Source organism: Strix uralensis, chromosome 15, assembly GCF_047716275.1.
Source record: "Strix uralensis isolate ZFMK-TIS-50842 chromosome 15, bStrUra1, whole genome shotgun sequence".
Taxonomy (NCBI): Eukaryota; Metazoa; Chordata; class Aves; order Strigiformes; family Strigidae; genus Strix; species Strix uralensis.
In genome coordinates this window covers 6467430-6487401 of record NC_133986.1, presented here as the reverse complement: position 1 = coordinate 6487401, position 19972 = coordinate 6467430, and the positions used below count along the sequence as shown (strand labels likewise).

The 19972-nt window shown below is 39.0% G+C and overlaps 1 protein-coding gene across 4 annotated transcripts; it reads right to left on the bottom strand.

The window, feature by feature from the left end:
- Positions 1-527: 527 nt before the first annotated feature.
- LIN7C (lin-7 homolog C, crumbs cell polarity complex component) lies at positions 528-13810 on the bottom strand. Of its 4 annotated transcripts, none has more exons than XM_074884300.1 (6): positions 13732-13801; positions 11290-11448; positions 8410-8528; positions 7219-7290; positions 6662-6871; positions 528-4112 (listed from the first exon to the last, which is right to left on the bottom strand). In XM_074884300.1, exons 2-6 carry the CDS (start codon positions 11297-11299, stop codon positions 3957-3959), a joined length of 567 nt encoding a protein of 188 aa, XP_074740401.1. In that variant the 5' UTR covers positions 11300-11448; positions 13732-13801; the 3' UTR covers positions 528-3956. The 4 variants fall into 4 exon arrangements, with proteins under 4 accessions (XP_074740401.1, XP_074740402.1, XP_074740404.1 ...); XM_074884301.1 differs by having other exon boundaries at positions 11290-11456; positions 13732-13784; XM_074884303.1 differs by having other exon boundaries at positions 11290-11436; positions 13732-13780.
- Positions 13811-19972: the final 6162 nt, after the last annotated feature.

Sequence of the window (19972 nt, the reverse complement as noted above, 5' to 3'; positions counted from 1 at the left end):
CAGTCCAGCCTACCTACATGAAAAAAACAAGTCTTTTTAAATTCAGAACTGAAGCATTTTCTCCTACCCTTATCTCAGTTCATAACTCCAGGCACATTTTTCTGAGGAGCTGACAACCTTACAAGGTCTTTAAACAAGGAATTACAGAAATTCAACATCTCATTACTTGAGATACTTGTCTCAAACAATTAAAAGCTAATATCCGACTCAGAGTAATATGCATCATTTGAGTTTACACAGCTGAGACTAAGGAGGTCTCAAAAAGGCAGGAGGTCCAAGGTATTCTAGACACTTTATAGCATTCTGATTTTCTTCTCCAACAAATGGAAAAGGGAAGAAAAGGGAAGATCCATAAGCAATCAGGAGAACAAACTAATAACAGATTTAAAGTTTTTCTCTTCAGACGCCCACACACATGCAGGGTGTTTATGTTACACCCTGGAGATTATAAACACCCCATTAGAGCCATCTAAAAACAGTACTGAAAACGGAAAGTCAGATGAAAAAACACACAAACACAATGCACATGAAATTTAACTTTTATTTTTCTGTTGATAAAACCCAAAGATCCCTCACAGCAGCAATAGATGCAGAAGTTATCTGCGGAAACGATACCTCTTCTCAATCTGTTTGCATACCCAAGTATGCCAAGTGTGTAGGGACTGCATATTAACACAGTACAGGCACTGCTCAGTAGTAACAGAGATCAAGTTTCTTGGCATATTTTAATCCATCCTTTCCTCAATATTATAGGGCTTTCATAGTATTAAAGATGACTGTTAATAAGTTGTCTGTTTATTGGATTTTTTTTGTTGCCACTTAAACACTTTTTATTAAATTCTACACATACCATTTATATGCCCAGATACACCTCCCCACATTTTGTAGTAGTTTTCAAACTGTATCCAAATGCTACAACTCAGAATGAAAACGCTACTGCATTTAGCAACTCTAGCTGCACTAGAGTAAGTATTTCCAGAGAGTAACAAAACACACCTCTTCGTTCGGCAACACAAGGGATACAGGTTTTAAAACGCTCATTTCTATCTCGTATCCATACTTTTCTTTAATATATATATATTTATATATAGCTCTAAAACAAATCTCTACTATTTTACAATTAAATTAAAACACATCCACAATTGGTCTAACTAGTGATTTTGGTCTCAATACTTTAAACATTAGTTGTTCCATAAAAATATACAATTCAACAACATGGTTGTATCAGTAACATGAGGCCTTTTGAAAGAGGCCTGTGACACAGTCAACCATGCAATTCAGTGCTCAATGTCATCTAACTGATAAATATTGATACTGCATTTTCAAACTATCAGTATCTTTAAAATCCAAATTTCTCTTTGCAGGCTTACCATGCTTACAAACATGCAGAAAGCAATCACATTTCTCACTTGCCTGTGGCAATCACATTTTTAATTTTCCAACAGATCAACTGACAAAGCACAAACTTCATGCTGCCATTTTTAGATCACTAACCTTTTCCTTTCTTTCACATACTCAATTATTTCACAATGGATCATACTGCTCCATGTGAAAAGATTAGGTATTAGCCACATAGTAAGAACTGCACTTTTCAGTTTAAGCTTCTAAGAATCAAATTACTAACAGTCAATTAGGATGCACTCATAGCTGCCATACAAGTGACCAGACACCCAGTAGACAATCAAGTTAATTCTAGATATATATACGAAAAGGTGAAGCTTAAAAAAAACCCCAACAAAACACCCCCCCCGCCCCCCCCCCCCCCCCCAAAACCTTAACTACACAAGTACGGCCTCAAACCTGGTAGATGCTAAGAAGCCGACCTCTGTCCAGAAATTTTCTTCAAAATGGCACAGAAAAAACTATGCCACCATCAACCGTGCTTGAGATAAGACATTAATCACTGCTTATAGCTGGAGATTTCCATATTACCACCAGAGCACCATTCCACAAAGTTTTACAGCAATGGTGATGATGTAGTACTTCTGCAGTACAAACAAGAATCCTCCAAGACAGAAGCAGTCAGTAATAAACCCCCAGACAAGTTCACATGTCATGGTAACCTGGCATATAAGTCTCAGAACATTTTACTCTTATAAAAGTAATCATCAATAATTTAGGTACCAACTATTCCAAGATCAATACAGTCAGTCTGTAGATAAGAGTACAATAGAACATACTAAAAATGCAAGAGAGGTATGACAATTAAGATGAATATTTCTTTTAAACAGCAGAAAGTCAGGGAAACATCTGGAATACCTTTGCACTGCATTAATATATCTTCTGTTTCTGAATATAAAAATACATCTAGAGAGTCAATCCAGAACTGCATACACAATTACATTTTTCCCCTTAACTGCTTTAAAATTAGTACAAAATAATATAAGTTACAGGAATGATCGTTGCAAATTTGTAAATGTCGGCTATTACAAAATCATTATATGAGAACGCCAACTGTAAATTATTTACAGGTGAGGTAATACAATTTCCAGAGTAACGAATTACAATTTAGCAGAAGTGTAAAAATAATGTACTCACCAAAACATTACAAAATCTGGTATCATCAGCTACACAGTAGATCATGATTAGGTTTTGTAGTTGATATACAACATATTCTTAAGAAAAGTGCCAAAATACTGCTACATAAGAATCTTTTTTTTTCCAAAATCATTTAGCAAAAAAACCTGCAGATTCCATGTAAGGTAATGCCAAAAGAAAACAGGAAAAAAGGGATGCCAACTGTACAAGTATGACTTATTAAATGCCTTTGAAAAATCTGTAAATTCACTTTCATGCTTAAAGGTCTGACATGAAGGAGACTTATAAAAAAATCAATAGAAATATCAAAATACATGCTTTTTCAGGGAATCTTAGACTATTTTAAAAGTACACATTCCTCTTAAACTGTGAAAAACGTGGAGACCGAAAACATTCTAAAAATATCTGCACTGCCGAGGGTTGTTGTGCTCAGCGGCACAAAGTCCTGCTGGGTACCAGTCACTACTGCCGCACCCCCGGGGCCTGTCCTGGGTCCGTACTGCTCAACGTTAACACCACAGGCGAGGGGACAGAGCACACTCTCAGCGAGCTACTCAAGGGGACCTCAGCAGGCTGGAGAAACAGGAAAACAAGAATCCCAAAGTTCAGCAAAGGAAAGTGCAAAGTCCCACACCTGGGGAGGAATAACCCCATGCGCCAGTACGGGCTGGGGAGCCTTGGGCAGAACGATATCAAGCTGACCGCGAGCCACTGCGTGCCCTTGCACATCTCCTGGTCTGCATCAGGAAGTTGAGGGAGGCGATTCTTCCCCTCTGCTCAGCCCTGGTGAGACACAACTCAAGTGCTGGGCTCAGTTTTGGGCTCCCCAGTTCCAGACAGACATGGGCATACAAGAGCAAGTTGGGTGAAGGGCCACCAACGTAATTAAATGATTGGAGCATCTGACAGAGAAGGAGAAGCTGAGAGAACTGGGATTGTCTAGCCTGGAGAAGAGAAGGGTCCAGGCTGATCTTACCAACGTATCTAAATGCCTGATAGGGAGGAGTAAAAAAAGAGCCAGTCTCTTCTCAGTAGCATCCAGTGACTGGGCAAGCGGCAATGGGCACAAACAGAAATACAAGAAGCTCCATTTCAACATAAGAATGGACCTTCATAGTGCAAGGGAGATCAAAACACTAGAACAGGTTGCCCAGAGATCTTCTGGAGCCTCCATCCTTGGGGATGTTTAAAAGCCCAGCTTGTCAGCGTCCTGAGCAACCTGGTCTAGCAAACCCTCCTCTGAGCAGGGGGGTTGGACTAGATGATCTCCATCATGACTCCCTCTGACCTCAACCATTCTGTGATTCTGTGAACAGGACAGTGTCTTCTGTAGCCCAGGCACTGGATCAACTGAGTCACAAAGCAAACTATAAAATGTAAATGGAATATATTTTCTCTTTGAGTTATTGCATACAATGTTAATTTTGCTGCCTGCGTTTTGCCGATCTCATTTTTTCAAATCTCGACTCCATTTCTTCCAGGACCTTTGGTGTATATCGCACAACTAATTTAACCTTTCCTTGAGCTGCCTTCAGCAGTTCTACTGCTTTTTCATGGTGTTCACCTTCGACACTCTGCAAAGCATAAGCCATTGAGTATAGTATTAGTAAAGACACACACTGAAAACAGATTTTTTTCATTTTTTGTACAACTTCTATATAATCAAATATTGAAGTATTCTACAACGGCACAAGGACAATGTCACCCAAGTTCAGGATTTATTCTTCAGCAAATCAATAAGAGGTGATGATAGATATACTAATTAGTGTTAATGACAGAGTGGCGCAAAACTTTTGGTTAGGTTTATGCTGAACAATTAAATTCTGTATTCACATATAGTAAGTGAAATAAGGATAACATGAGGCGATTATGAAATTACACTTAAAGATCAACAACTTCAGGAGGACACATTTAAAATTCAAGATTGTTTTTCTTCTTTTGGCATGCAATTTAAATTCAGCAGTCACCCACAATTTGCCTGATAAGTTGCCACAGACAGCTGCAAGATAGCTGCCTTCTTGATGTTATCCTGTGTTATAACAAGGAAAGACAGTGCATACTGGGCACCTGCAACAGAGCAGCTAGCATGCAGTGTGTTGCTTATCTTAGTGCTCCACATGTCTCTCAGTAAATGCAAGGTATGCAAGTTAATTTCCTCTGAACTGATTAAGAATAGCCTAACCCAACTCAGTAAGAACAGAATAGAAATACTTTCCTAAAATAACTCTCAGGATTTATTAGGGTTATGTTAGATTCATCTAATTACAAATTTTAAGCAATAGTTCTCAACAACTGCATCCAAATATACAATCCTGGACAGCACACATTTTATCAGCAAAACTTATTTCTCCCAAACTTATTAAACACAATGATGGGACTACCCCAAGCCTACCTCCCACTGGTGCTATTAGAAGCTAGAAGGCAGGTGATGTACCTGTTGATTGGAGGGTTTCCCCGTTACTATAAAGTTACTTACAGAAAGAAAGACAACAGTTAAAAAAACCCAAGTTATTTCTCTTCTATCAGACTTAGACAACACATATATTTGAATGGTTTTATTTTTGTTATTCAAGTGGATGTGTAGGCTGTTCTGTTTCAAACTGGTAATAAAAGGTTCATGAAGTTCTATGATTAGTTACACCAAAACACCTAAAATTCTGGAGCACACTCAAAATCTCCCAGCTGAAAAAAAATAAACTTGTTTTAAGGCACATTAACTGCAGTCTTGGTAGTGGCAATTTTTTCAAAAATTATCATTATTAAATTACAAATTACAGTTAAAATGCCTATCATATGTATTAAGATGACAGGATTCCTCTGCAAACATCAGAAGATGATGATCCTTCTGAGACCACGTTAGCATTCTCAACTGTTTTATGCACTCACTGTATGCTTACAATAGCTATGTATATTCATACGTGTGTATGCACACACACGCAGTCATTGTTAGCTGTACCAACTGTCTGATGACCAAGTTCAGGTTTGGGTGAAGTGGTGGTTCTGCTTTCTTTAAGAGGGTCTGTGGGTGAGGAAGGCCTCATCTGAAGACAGTTCTACACTCGTCCCTCAATGCTTCAAAACAACAAGAAGGCTAGGCCAAGGACAGCTGCGTCACTATGGCCAGGACTTCTCTTACATCTCCTGAAAAGGACAGCAGGACTCCCAGGTAATAGTCAGGAGCCAATTATATCAGAGATCTGTGCTAGCAGGGACCTCCCAGAGGACAGACACCCAGTCTCTATTCCTTTCATGTGTCAAACACACCCACTCGAGGTCAAGAGCACAGAATTTGGTTCAACCCTCAGTCTTAAAATAAAATTGGGTTTGCGGATGTAACGATGAAAGCATTAATTTTAAGATGGCATACAGCTTCTCTGTAAATAAAAGCAAGGCTTTGAGAGATATTTACACACATTTGAGTAGCAGCTGCCTTAAGTCAAAACCTGTCCATAGTCTTCTCTTTCCAGTCACCCTGTGTTTTGCTTTTTGTATTGGAACTCTTCAGAAAGAGGATACTTATTAAAAATAAATATCCACAACAGCACTTTAGACATATGCTCCTTAAACTATGCTAAAAAGCCTCTGGTTTTGAAGCCCAGTACACTTAAGTGGAAGGAAAAAAAACTACCACACAACTAAAGGTGACACCACCTTGTAGTTCCATCTTATTACAACTTTCATTATGCAGTAGCAGTTTTACTGGGATAATGAGAATCTGCTCAGTCTAACACAACATAGCATGATTTACTACTTACCTTAGAAGGTGCAGAAAACTATATTAATTAAAATCTGCATCATGACACTTGGATGAAAGAGGAAGCCATAACAGCAGTTACTATTTCACAAAACAATACTTTGACTAAACGTATACAACACCTCAGAACCTGAAACACTGACATAAATAGTACAGTTCCCGGCTGAGATAGATAACCAAAGCATAATCCTAGAACTCTCAATGCACACAACTCTATAGAAACCTAAGGAAATTGTTCTTGCAAGGACAAAAAGAAACTATTCGGCCAAGATTAAAAGACGACATCGAGCTTGTGCCATGTATATTCTCTGTATGCCCCCAAGTGGAAACAAGTAGTTACTGCTACGTAAAGTGAAAACCAATTCCTACCACTCCGTTTACAGAAAGCAGCTGGTCTCCACGTTTCAGGCCTCCATGTCTGTCAGCTATACCGCCAGGGATAATTCGAGAGATATAGATTGGAGAATTTTGTTCTTTGCCTCCCATAATGTTGAATCCAAGACCTTCTTCGGTTTTAGGTAGTTCAACCACTCTGGGATGGGAATGACCTTCACTAGCAGCAAATGCAGCTACAGTGGCCTGTAAGAAACAAGATTTTCCTATTTATAAGAAATGAAATATAGACCCCTTAGCTAGACACAGTGCGCAGACTGAAGAAGTATTTTTATCTCAAAGTACTTAAATATTAAGACAAATGAGATTAATTCCCTGGATACCAACACTAGCATGAAAAATTTATAACTCCAAGAATAAAATTAAATCGGAAGAAACTTAAAAATAACAAGTCTTTTATTACTTTTTAATAACCTGTTAAGCTTATCCATTTTATCAGACATCTAGATAATATCCTTCTGAACTTTAAATAACCTTCTGCTTCTAAAATAACAAACTACTGTATTTTATAGAAGTTATAGTTTGGCTTTTACCTTTGCTGTTGCATTAGCTCTAACTTCTGGGCTACTGCTGATATCCACAGTTTCATATACATGTTCATACACCTTTAGAGACAGAACAGTTTAAGTATGGGGAAAACAGATATTTTTCTACTTAAATAATATTAAAAAATATCAAGTACAACTCAAAAATGAAAATTAAAATGTACACACCTGTAATAAAAAGTTTTTCCCTGATTCACTACAAGGTGTCAAGTGAAAATCTACCATACCATGAAGAAACAACCCTCTCGCATCTTTACTGCTCAGTTAATCCATGCCTATCTAGGTCTCAGCCTACATCTTCTCTCCTTCCACAGCATTCAGATCTCACCATGAACTTAGGAATGCTTATGGCTAGTCTAACACACCTGACTGGAGACATGGATGACCATCTTCTCTTGTTTGATTCAAGCTGGAACTCTTCAATAAGGATGCATGCAAAATCACAGCTCTTCAAAGCTCTCCTGACAACCCATCCCTCCCCGCAAAACCCCAATTTTTCCTTCAACTGATGCAACTAATTGAATACCTTAAGAAAAAAACAGTATTGAAAACACAGGGGCAATAAGAATACTAATGCTAAGGAGGTGCTTACACTGAGGGCTAGCCCACATCCTCACGTCTACCTGCCAACCATTTGGACTTGCTAAGCAATAAACACACTGTCCTTGACAGGCTGAAAACATTAAGATGACATCTGTGTGTACAGACAGATCTTTTAAATCATTCCAGATGGTATCAATAGTTGCACCAACAGCAATAGCAAGGCATATTCAATCACCTAAGAATCTCCACGAATATCTGGAATGAAGATGAGGTGCAAGGCTCTACCTCCACGTGGTGTGCAAGGTGATGTGGATTTGGCTTAAAAGAAACAGAGGCAGTTGGTACTTTGTCCATTTTTACATTCCAAGAGGACAGCAGCCTGCTAGCTGCCAGTATGGACAGACTCTTAAAATAACCTCTAAAAAGTGATCTGCTCCTAAGCCATTACTTAATACACCTATGCTACCCAAAATTATTTTCTCTTGAACTTTAAAAAATGTCTTGTTCTATTAAGCTCTGTAAATAAAATTCAGCTTTTAGAAAAAACAACTGGATTACTGCACTGAGCACAAAAAGGAAAAGGTAAAACACACTGGTTTTTAACGTAAGGTAATGGCTTACGTCAAGTTAACTTACCTCCCTTACAGCATTACAGAATTCACTTTGAAGGACCCTTTGCAATGCCTGTAGCTTTTGTGGTGGCACTTCTCCACTTCTCTGTAATTTTTCCAGCAACTCAATTGCTCTGCAGATGTCTACAGAAAAATAAAGCACTAGTAATAAGGAATGCATGAGAAAATGCAAGTTTTGATTTTTTTTTTTTTAGTAAAGTGAATGGAGCAGTCAGTGTGTGTGTGCACTTGTATACACCTTAAAAGTATATATTAGTTTCATTTCTCCCATAAAACTATATATCTGCAAAGTGTTACAATAAAACATTGTACTTCCAGACTATTTTTAATTCAACCACAGCAACCCAACCCTGTAAAATATCTGGAGGTATCACTGCTATATGTGTATTGCAAAGACAATCTTTTTTTCCCTTGAAGTTTAAATCAGACTGAAATATTTCATTGATATACACACTACCAATATTTCATATGTGTACTTCCTAATTTACCTACTGTATGAATAACATTTTGTTAAAACCAGCTAGAATATTGTCAAATATGCTAACATTCCATTTATATTAAAAAAATTAGTTCAACAAGAGTACACTGAATATGTTCCCTACAACAGGGCTGAGAATTATCTGACCTACTTTTTTTCCCCCCCAAAGTGCTTAGAAAAATGACCAAACTCCTTTTGATATTCTCAGCTGAGAGATAATATCTCTGTAGTCTAGAATCTTCAACCCCGAACATCTTTGTTCCAGTTCCTAGAAATTTGTTCCTAAGAATTCATGTTGTTCATATTCTCATAAATGCAGATGCTGCTTTTTGAAACGAAACTCCCTGTGAAGGATTTGATTCCAGACCAGTACGACTCAAGACAGGCATCAAACGTGACATCAAACGCTATGTGACATGCTCCTGGCAGCTCTACAACAGTAGAATACATTCACATCCCTCACTTGTATTTCCAAAGTGTTACATTAGTAATGATTCTGAATCATGCAAGTCCTTGAACAGAAGTAGAACAGTCTTTCAGAAAAGCAGATAGAAAGGATTACCTTCGTTACCACAAAGGCAAAGAAGCAGTGATTAATCTACTATATAAATAAGGCACAGATTATTTTAGAAAAGGATGAAGTCTGGGACACTGCTATAGCCCAAATGCATTACTTCCTTTTTTCTGTAATTAACCTTTTGGCAATCATTTTTCATGTGAATACGCATTTACTCAATTGCATCATGTCAGCACAGAAGACGTGCGATAGCCTCGAACTTCTCCTAAAGGCCAAGTATAAGAATAGAGGATTTACGTAACAGGATGAAAAGACAGTGGGGTGTATGTTCTGAAATTAAGGTGAAGTGCACTGGCAAGAGACAACCCACAGTGATGTTCTGTCCACTTCTGTGAATCATCAGTCAGACACATCTTACCAACCACTACATTGAGATCAGGTGGGGCAGTCAATTAAACAAGGTACAACTTAACCTCACGGACTGGAAACATCCTTCATGGAAGAACATCCAAGTATTATCACTACAGCCACAAGACACAAGTTATTTCAGGTGAGAGTTAAGGTTTCTACGTGCCATGAGAACCTGGCGCTTTTTGGCAAGCATTTTCAAGCTTTACGAGCATCAGTTATCTAAAGCAAAGAAATATCAAAACCTAAATTTTGGCTATTATTAATCCCAAGTCCACAGAGAGCCCATTTCACACAGGCATGAATATTTGCTATTTGTACAGTTACAAAATGAAAAAAATGCTTCTAAAGCTTTTCATTTCCTAACACGCATTTTGAATTTCATTTAACATACGAAATAGTTGGTGAAATTATAGATTCTAGATGTGATTGTTTATTAATCTTTCAATCTTTTCACGATGCAAAATCACCAATATTCTTCGTAATCCCTGCATTCAGCAACAGCAGTACAAATTATCTTAATTTTACAAAGTCTCGCACTGAACAGCTTGAAGTAAAATGATCAACCAATGGCAACAGCAGCACCTTGAATCCTGCAACACTCCATATATTCATGAAAAAAGTCTAGTAAGTATGTAAATTAGTATACAGCTACCATTTAAATACTTGCAGATGTTTGCAGACAAATGACTATTTCATGCACAGAAAGAGTACAGTTCTGAGCAGCCGTTCTGAGTCTGTGGTCCATGAACCATGTTAAGCCATAAGATGCATGAACTGGTTATCTAAATTTGATTAGGATACTGCAAGAAATTTTAAAGTGTGACAGCAATCTAGTGATCTAGAGCAGCTGCAGAAATGAAGACTCCATTTGCTAATTTCTCCTCTTTTTTGGACCTCCCTGTTTCATCAATAAACTAGATGTATTTCCCACCTGGACCTCCTTACAGATAACTACATAACATTTTACACCCCAAGGTAAAATTGGCTACTTTGGGAACCAGCTGGTCTTTCATAAAGCACAGACTTAGAGCACAGAATCAGGTTGTCAAAGTGACTGGGATACACCAAACTGGATTTGTTTGAGATGAAACTAAAGCAGAAGATGCACTTTAATAAAAAAAGGGCTTTCAGATCAAAGGATCAAGCTGCTGCTGTAAAGTAAAAATGCAAAGCACACAAACACAGCATGAAAGTTGGGTCCGCAGCACTCTACAGATCTCTTTTTATCGCACTGCATCTCTTACTCAGGTAGATACAGGCAAGGGATCCCATTGCCAGGACCCTTTTTTCCCCAACAGTTGTTTTGTTTCACCCTGTTGACAGGACCCCATTCTACCAGTCTGAGTGTGAAATGAGCACAACTTTCTCCTACTGATCTGCATTGGGGACTATTAGTCAAAAGCTGAAGATTCAACCACTCTCAGCAATACTGCTCGGGAAAGGAACTAGTTTGGCTGGGAACAAGTGGCAAAACACACCTTCTTTCATTTTCAAGAAAATATTGTTGACCTTTCTGCTGATGTAGTTTGTTTCCTCTTGAACTGCTGCTCAGGATATGATCAGCGGAAAGCTGTCTTCCTCACCATATTAACATCAGAGTTGAGCCACCTGTCCAGCACCGGAGGCTGAAATGAACACTACACAACTGTTTCAGTGATGGATTTCAGCAAGGATCAATGTAGAAATAACTCCAGAAGTAGGTGATTTAAAAAAACATAAAACAGAACCCACACATAACTAAAAAATAATTTTCTTTTAATCTTTTCATCCTTTTTATGTCAGTTGCCTGTTCTTCACAAATAATTTTGTGATCACAGGATACTAGATTGAAGTCCTGAAAAAAAATACATTTAAACCTAAAGAATGTAGAAAAAAAGCCAGCAAGATGCCACCACTCCAAGCATATGTGTGAACAAAACACAGAAAGAGGAAAGATGAAGCATCTTCATAGATACTCCTGATTAACCACCTCCGCTGCTTATGTTCAAATAGCCTGGATTCCTAAGGTGTATGTAGAGTTATCACACATCACCACCAAACCATAAGAATAACTTAGAAATGTTAAATGTCACCACCCCTCCAGTGAATTTGGGTGGTGGTGTTTGCAATGCAGCTTAGAGGAGAGAACAGACGGGGAGAATTTTCAATTGCCCTGATGGTAAACATATGGTAACCATTTAAAATCAGCTCATTTTCTACAATATTCTCTCTTTTCTTATGCTATATGCCAACAACATTAGTGATGTTCACTTCCAAGCTGATGATGATTCATCATCAGGTTATCTGCAGTCAACCCCATAAAATTAACGGAGGTTATTTATTTCTGTAAATAAAGCTCTTGCTTTTGTAGGTCCATTATACTGTGTTCCCTTTTTCTTCTTTTCTTAAAAAGACCAACATGCCAGAAGACTAAATAGCTCCTTTGTTCCACTGATCCCTAAGTAACTCTGCAGATTTGTTTGTTTTCATGGATAGAGCATAGTGGCAGGGTAATGAGGTGGAGAAGGATGCTGTCTGAGGTTTAACTCCACAGACCTACCATGAGCAACTAATCCACTGCCAAAGCAGCTGCCCTAATTAACAAGCTTTGGAGTAGGAAGCAAAGTCATTACATAAGTCACTATTTACAGGCCTTGTCTCACACAAGTGGTTCACTTGTGGAATGGGAAGGAGGGTTAGGCAAATAGAAAGCTGAATTCTGTGGTAGGTAACACGTGATAGTACCAAACACAATAAAGTGGGTATAAACAGCATGTTATATATCTACAAAAAAGCACCCAGCAGTGTAAGCAAAGGCAGTGGTCCCAGTGGGAATAGCAGTGGGAAAAGTCAGCTCATCCAATCACCTACACTCCACTTAATTGCTTTCCTTCTCAAAAATAGGATTTCTCATACTCAGTATTCTTTTCCCATTTAAATTCCTTTTTCTGACCTCTACTTTCCTAAATACACACTAATAAACCGACCATATATATTGTTATACAAGCATGTGTTCACTGAGCTATTGTGGACCTTGCACATTTCTGAAGAACCACCCCGGAGGAAATTTATTATTGGTTCTTAAAAGCCCTGGTGAAAAGACATAAACATACTACAGAAAAAATATCCCAACTAGGTTTTGTATTTTATCTGTTTCCCTAGTAATTGTAGTTATGCACTGCACAGTGCTAACAATACAAATTAAGACTATAAACTGTCAAATGGGGATGAAAACATAAACGTGACAGGGTAATACGAGTTGAACTGATCCACGAACATGTGTCGAGGGACCCCTGCGCATGTCAGTTGTCTTCCATAAAAACAAGGAAATTATTATTGCTAAGACACAGCCTAACAGATTGAACTTGGAGCTAAGAATTCAGCTGTGTTCAAGAGCAAGTTTTCCCAGGAGAGAAACAGAAACAAGGAGTTAGCAGGTTGAGTAAAGAGCTGGCAGAAGTGTTGACACTAGCGGAGGCACAACAGACACATCTACAGAAGGTCTGGGGCGACTGCATCCATGGAAACCCAGCCACAAACTGAAACGCGAGAAAAATCTTCGGGGGCTGCATAAAGAGAAGCCGAAGCAGCAAGTCCCACCAACACACTGGAAGAACCCGAAGCCAAAGAAAACGTTTTCAAAGCAGCTACCGCAGGGCTGCTCTCGGCTGCCTCCGGGGGAGAGGAGCCGCTCGGTACCCTGCGGCGGGCCGGAGAGGGCAGGACCGCCACCGCTGCCCGCTCCCGCCCGCCCCGCGGCCCAGCGCTGCCCGAGGCCTCAGCCCGGGGGAGGGGGCACGGGGGAGGCCGTCCCGAGAGCCAGGACCAGACCCCCGGCAATGCGGTCCAGGGCCGGGCTGCGGCAACAGCTCCACCACCCCAGCTGGCCCGCAGCAGAAAGCTCTCAGCAGCGCCCGTCCCCCGGTCGCAGCCGCGCTCACCTCGCTCCAGCCGCACCGGCTCTCCCAGCGCCGCCATCTTCTGCCGCTGCGGCCCGCACCGGAAGTGACGCGGCGCTGCCGGAAGGGCCGCGGGGGGCGGGGCTGGCGCCGGCGGGGGCGCCATGGCGGCCCCGGTCGCGACTGGGGTTCGGCTCGTGGTAACGGCCCCCGGCTTCTCGGGGAGGGGCGGAGGGGCCATTGCGGGGTTCACCTCGGATGTCCCGGCAGCAGGTCCGTGTGGGGGCTGGCAGCTGCCTGCCCGCCTCTCAGGGCAAGGGGACACGGTTCCTCTTGGCTCTGTGTGCACAGATGCCAGCCAAAATTATGGCAAGTTCACAAGAAAATGCACACACTCTTTTTTTTTTTTTTTTCCCCACCGTGGACTCTTTACACGCTAAAAACACCACGCAGGGAGTGCATATCTTCCTGTGTACCCTAAGTGCCCCTGGAGATGGAATATACGTAAAAGTGGTGGTTTTCTGCCTGTGTGAAATGTGCAGCCTGTGCTTTATGGTTTTTTTTGGCATCAATTTAATCTATGTGGGGGGCTAATGTATTGCATCTACCTTCTGTATTAAATCGATGTAAGTACATGTATGTCATACCTCATGAGCTTTTTCTGGAAAAGTGTAGGATACTACTTCAGGACATGTATTTATATACTCTTAATTTATTCTAAGGGTTTTTAACTCTTCATGTTTTGCTTTGATTTTGTCTGCATTTTGTATTTTTTGCTTTGAAAGAGGTTAGTTCTCAACAGGTCTCAAATGTGTCTGCTAACGTGACAGTGATGTACTCCCTCCTTTCTGTGATTCATTTTAATGCCAGTTCCTCTCAGTTTGAAGGATGTTGCGTGTGCATTGCAATGAAAAGGTCATATGAATGGAATTTTGAAGGTGAACAAAATGAAATCCTCACAGACTCATTTCCAGCGAGAAAAAGCATTTTTGCAGATGGAACCGTAGAACATTTCTGGAATAAAATCCAGATGTTTCTATCACAGTGGTGCAGGAACTACCCTTCTGTTACAAATGATTGAAATTTTAAATAGCCTGCTCTGATTTTGGACAGATGACCCTATGGAGAAAAATGAGTGTTCAGCAATATTTCATAAATCTTAAGATTTTTCCAAAAGACGTGTGATAAGAAAACCTGTTTAAACATATCTTTAAATTAGCATTATTCTGACTTCAATAAAGACTAAAGATTAAGAAGCTAAACCAGCTGTTTTTAACTTTCCTGTAGACCCAGCAAACTGGACAATGATGTTATGAGAATAAGAAAATCTGAAAAGCAAATTTTATGTGGTGCTTCCTCTGTCTACTTCATAGCACTGTCCAGCTTAAACCATCTTGCTCCAGGAATTTGCACCGATTTATACCAGCAGAAAAAACCCGCCCAAAACAACAAAGTTTGGGTTTCTAATTTGTGATCTGTGAAGAATGTTCATAATGTAATAGTTACTTTGTTTGTTTTTTGTTTCCAAAAGGGAACTTACTTTCTCTGATTATCTTTTACTTGGAAAAGCTAGGTCTTTTTATACTGGAGTTCTGTGGATAGCAGGAAAACTAGCGGGGTTATAATCTTACAAAATAATGGAAAATAAGCAGTTGAAGAGGCCATTTATTCTGTTTGGTGTGTGCTTTTTTGTAACACCTGTGGAGCTCAACCAAGTGAAAAATATCTGAGAGAAAGAAAACCTTCATATAAAATTTGACATTGCTGTCCATTTTAATAAAAAAGCTAAAAGTTGTCATGTACACCTTCTCTGTGTCTGAAGAATGACAGGCTTCATATTCCAGTGCAGGACCACAACAGAGAGAAAGGAAATAAGGCTACAGGTTATATATAAAAAGAAAAAACATGCACACCCATTTGCTTTTTACTTTCTGAGGTGACATTTAAGTGCACTGCTATATTTTTGCAGGACTGCCAGATGTTTGCAGTGATATCCTAAGTTACAAACCCAGGCATTGGTATGGCAGAGGTATTTTAGTGCATTTGTTGGTCTTCAAAAATAAGAAAATGTATCTGAATTGAAGCAATAGCCACTGTGTAAGTCAGATGTCTAATCCTGTCCCACTAGAAGGGAATGAACTGAATCTATAGCATGCTATATTTTTCTTAGGAAAAAATCAAAGCATAGGTAGATACTGACAGGTTCAGTATTAACATGACAAACTGTTTGTACCATCCTAGTCAGGAAATCCTTATCCTGGTAAGCGTTTGGAGGAAGAACAGGTCCCAGAAGCAATTCCCAAAGAGTGGGAGGTGCTCATCATGGAATGACTAAGTAAATGTATTTGCACAGTCGTGGCTGAGAAGCATGAAAGATCTAAGCATTAAACTTCAATTGTTGTATTTTGCTAACTATAATGAAATTATTAATTTAGACCCGTTTGTCTGTGTCACTCAAGCTTGTGACATTTTTACCAGAGATATTTTACTTATACTTTCATTGATGAATTAGCCTAGGTGTTACCAGCTGCACTTTAATGCCACATGAAATATTGGTGCTGTGTGCTGCAGTATATGTCAGTAGGACTTCTGGGAGCAAGCGCATCCTGCAGGTTTTTGTGTGTGTTGTAACACTCTAGAGTTATTGTTGAAAGGTTATCAATAATCAAGGAAAATAGTTGCGTTACCAGCCCAAGAGAAAGTGGAAATCAGTCTCTAGTGTAAGCTAACTTAACATGAAAGCACAGTTTGTCTTAGGAGAGAGGTCTCAGTGTGTAAGAAGTTAATCCGTAACTGAGTAAGAGGATGAGCTTTCTTTATAAATTGATTAGTAAGGTCTTAATATTTTTATGATAGTGTCTTACCAGGCAGCCAAACATGGGGCCCTTTAGTTCTAGACATTTGGCACAGGCAGAGGGAATGCAAATATGACAGGATATACTCTATGATCAGTTAGACAAAGTGCAGGAAGAATAGTGGTTCAAGAAACTTTGTTCACGTTCCTTTGGGCTTCTGCTCGGTTGCAAGCTTCGGGCTCAAGCTTCTCATGAGAAGGAGACATTGTTTATGACTGTGCAAGCAGTCATTCTCATGAACCTCTCTCACGTGGACTTTTTGTCTCCACAAGAATAGTTTGATTTGGTTTAGCTTAAATACTTTGTTACTGGATGTGCAAAACCCAAAAAGCCATCAGAAGATTAAGAACATGCACATGGAGTGTGGCTACCTTTGTCTCTGTACAGTTTATCAATGTGTAAACTTACATCTTAGTTCTATTGCAAAATTACTTTCCCTGTGTACGTGTGTATAGGTGTTCTTGTGTTAACAGGACCAGTCCATAGCGGTCTTGTAGCTAGGTAGTATTTTCTTTTACATCCAGGTGACATGAATTTAGTCACAAGAAGGGACTATAAGATTCTTTAGATGCTATAGAAAACATTATAACAGTTTTCTAGAATTTCATCATCCCAATAACATCTTCAGAAGTGTAACAGTGCTAATTAGTGCACTATTTTAATGCACAGATAGTACAAATCACACACCCACAACATTTATTTATGTACGTGTTTTCACATGCATCTGGTCAAGAATGATCTCGAAGTGCTTTTAACATTATTAGGCAAATGTTAAGTCCAAACTGAAAGGAATTTTACTTAAATAATTACCTAGCTAATTGCTGTAGAAGGTATGTACGCGTCCATTACCTTTAAGGAGGAAATGGCAATCGTGTAACAGAGTACACCAGTGTGGAGAAAAAAAAATGTGGCTAGTAATGGGTATCAGGACACAATATATGCTTATAAAAATTGCAGAGGAATCTCTGCTGTCCACAAAGAACAATGTCTGCCTGGGAAACCTGAAAGGCCAAATTAACCATGATAGGACTTTTATTTATGATTCAGGGCAGAGAAGAGAGTGCAAATTCAATTTTTATGTTATTAAGACATCCCTTTGCCTCAGGACTACCATGTTGGTAGAATTTTATTGCTTTAATACTGCTGAATTTAATCACTTTAAATCTTTGACAGTTGCATTAGTAGTTGCAATTTCAGCAATACTTTGATTCATTGGTCTAGCCCAGAGTGAGTTTCGTGGTCTGCCACACACTGTGATTGATTGCTATTGTCTCTGTCAAAGTCCAGGCTTTCATACCTATTGAAGAACTTGGTACCTTTTTGGTCATGCATATACTGGCATTTTTTTTTGTCTTCATATGACAGAAGAGATTTTTGCTTTGTTACATGTTACAGAATATGCATTTTAATCAATCTTTCACACACTGGTTGATTAACATGTAGAAAGAGTCCAGTGTTTTGATATATGTCCCCTAATCTCCATGCCAATTATTTTTTCCACATAAAAATTTACGATGTGAGTTGTGTCTGAATTTTTCTAGTCACTCTTGGCAAATGTGGGAGCATGTAGCAGACGTATAGGAAGTCCTGCCTGTTACTCTTTTTTTTTTGAAATCTTGTCATTATCACACACCCCACACAACCCCCCCGGCCTTTTCTATAGATGAAAATGCTGTTTACTGATGACGAGGCTGACAGAGGAAGCAAAGTCAAACTGGAAAGACAGTGATGCATCTAAATGCTAACTACAATTAATACTCAGAAATAAATGTATCTGCTGTTTTTTCAGAGGAAAATACTTGATCTTGCAAATGGTCCCTTTTAATAAAATGTACAATATCTATGAAAGGCCTCCTGCAGATAAGAATGACTTACTTACTGTATGATGTAGTAAGCATACACTCTGTACTACAGCTCCGCAGGAACCCCTTCACCATTAAGTTCGGAAGGACAGGAAACTTCTGTTTACAAAACAGAATAGTATCATTATATATAATCATATATTAATATATGATTATATATTAATAGTATTATTATATAGTGTAGTACTCTATACAGAACCAAACCCTCCTTTCCAACACTAATTTGACAGAATTTACCATTTCTCTTCTGCAGGCGGTCATAGTATAATAATCTGGCACAGTTCTCACCTATAAGCACATTTTCTGTGGTATGCAACTGAAATCATTTAGGGAATGAAATTTTGTTATTTGGTGAATTTCAGAAGAAACACAGGATGTTTAATTTCACCTTGAATGGGACAGGAATGTTTTTGAAAAGACTGCTATTAAATTGTGTCTTTCCATACAGTCATAGAGAAAAGTTAAGATTGCATTAGCAACATTTGCCTGCCTTTCAAGTGCTTTGCTTCATGTCCTGTTAAAGTAGCTTACAAGACAAAGCTGGGTAAACAGATGGCAACATTAAAAAAAAATTTCTCATTTTACTTTATGAAAAGTTATTTGAACCTTTAAAGGTTTGAGTTTACTTTAAAAAAGAACTAGTGTTGAACTAAAGCTGCCCAAAATAGAATTGGTAGAACAGCCTTCTGATAGAAGAATATAAACACGCTGGGTCTTCCTCTGCTTTCATCACTGGAAGCAATGTGTGGCCTCAGCCTGGGGGAAGGGTGGTCAGAAGAAGAAACTCTGCCTCTGCAGTATGCTCTTCTTCCCACTTTAACTTGGCAGGGCTTTCTGAGTAGGAAAGGGGTGAAAGTTGCAAATTCAGCGCATCCTGCACAAATGCAGGCGTGAGTTAGCAGTGAATTTCAAAGATCAGCTTTTATTGAATTTAGACTGTACTATGAGGGAGTAGTTTGTAAGGAGAGAATGTTTCCCCCTAAAATATAATAGAGATATGCACAAAGCCTTTCATAGAGTCAGGGAAATATTTCCAGATCTTGATCACAATACACACGAAAAGTCACACAAAAATAATCATAAGAAAATACTTTTACTACATATTAGAGAACCACTGGCTATGTGTAATGATTTCAGTGTTTTATAAAACAGAGTATATTTTATGTTAGCCAGACTTAATATATTCTTTCTACAGTACGTATGAGAGGTTTTCCTCTTTACAGAAGAAAACAACTGAGCAGGAACCAAAACTCATCAGAATTATATAAAACCTTACATTGTATGTCTTCATCAGGCAATACAAAGTCTGCTATTTCACATCTTTTGAGAATAACTATCCTGAGCATATGAACTGTTATGATCAGCTAAGGCTCACAGTACAGAATAAGCATCTGTGCTGTTCAGGATCTTGTGAGTGCACTGGAATTTAATTTCACCTTTTGGCTTTTTTCTCTGCATTGTGGTAATTTCTCCTCTGTCTCAGGCTGCATTTGAGCCTTTCACTGACTCTGGTGTTTCTTGGCTACTCCTGCAATGAAGCATTTCTCTGTGTACCTTTAGATGACC

Excerpts from the sequence above, each read along its gene's own strand:
- LIN7C (XM_074884299.1), bottom strand. The coding sequence starts at position 13,768 with ATGGCGGCGCTGGGAGAGCCGGTGCGGCTGGAGCGAG. Across the intron at positions 7,291-8,409 it reads TCTGTAATGCTGTAAGGGAG|GTGTATGAACATGTATATGA; the intron begins GTAAGTTAACTT and ends CTGTCTCTAAAG. Across the intron at positions 6,872-7,218 it reads GAGCTAATGCAACAGCAAAG|GCCACTGTAGCTGCATTTGC; the intron begins GTAAAAGCCAAA and ends TGTTTCTTACAG.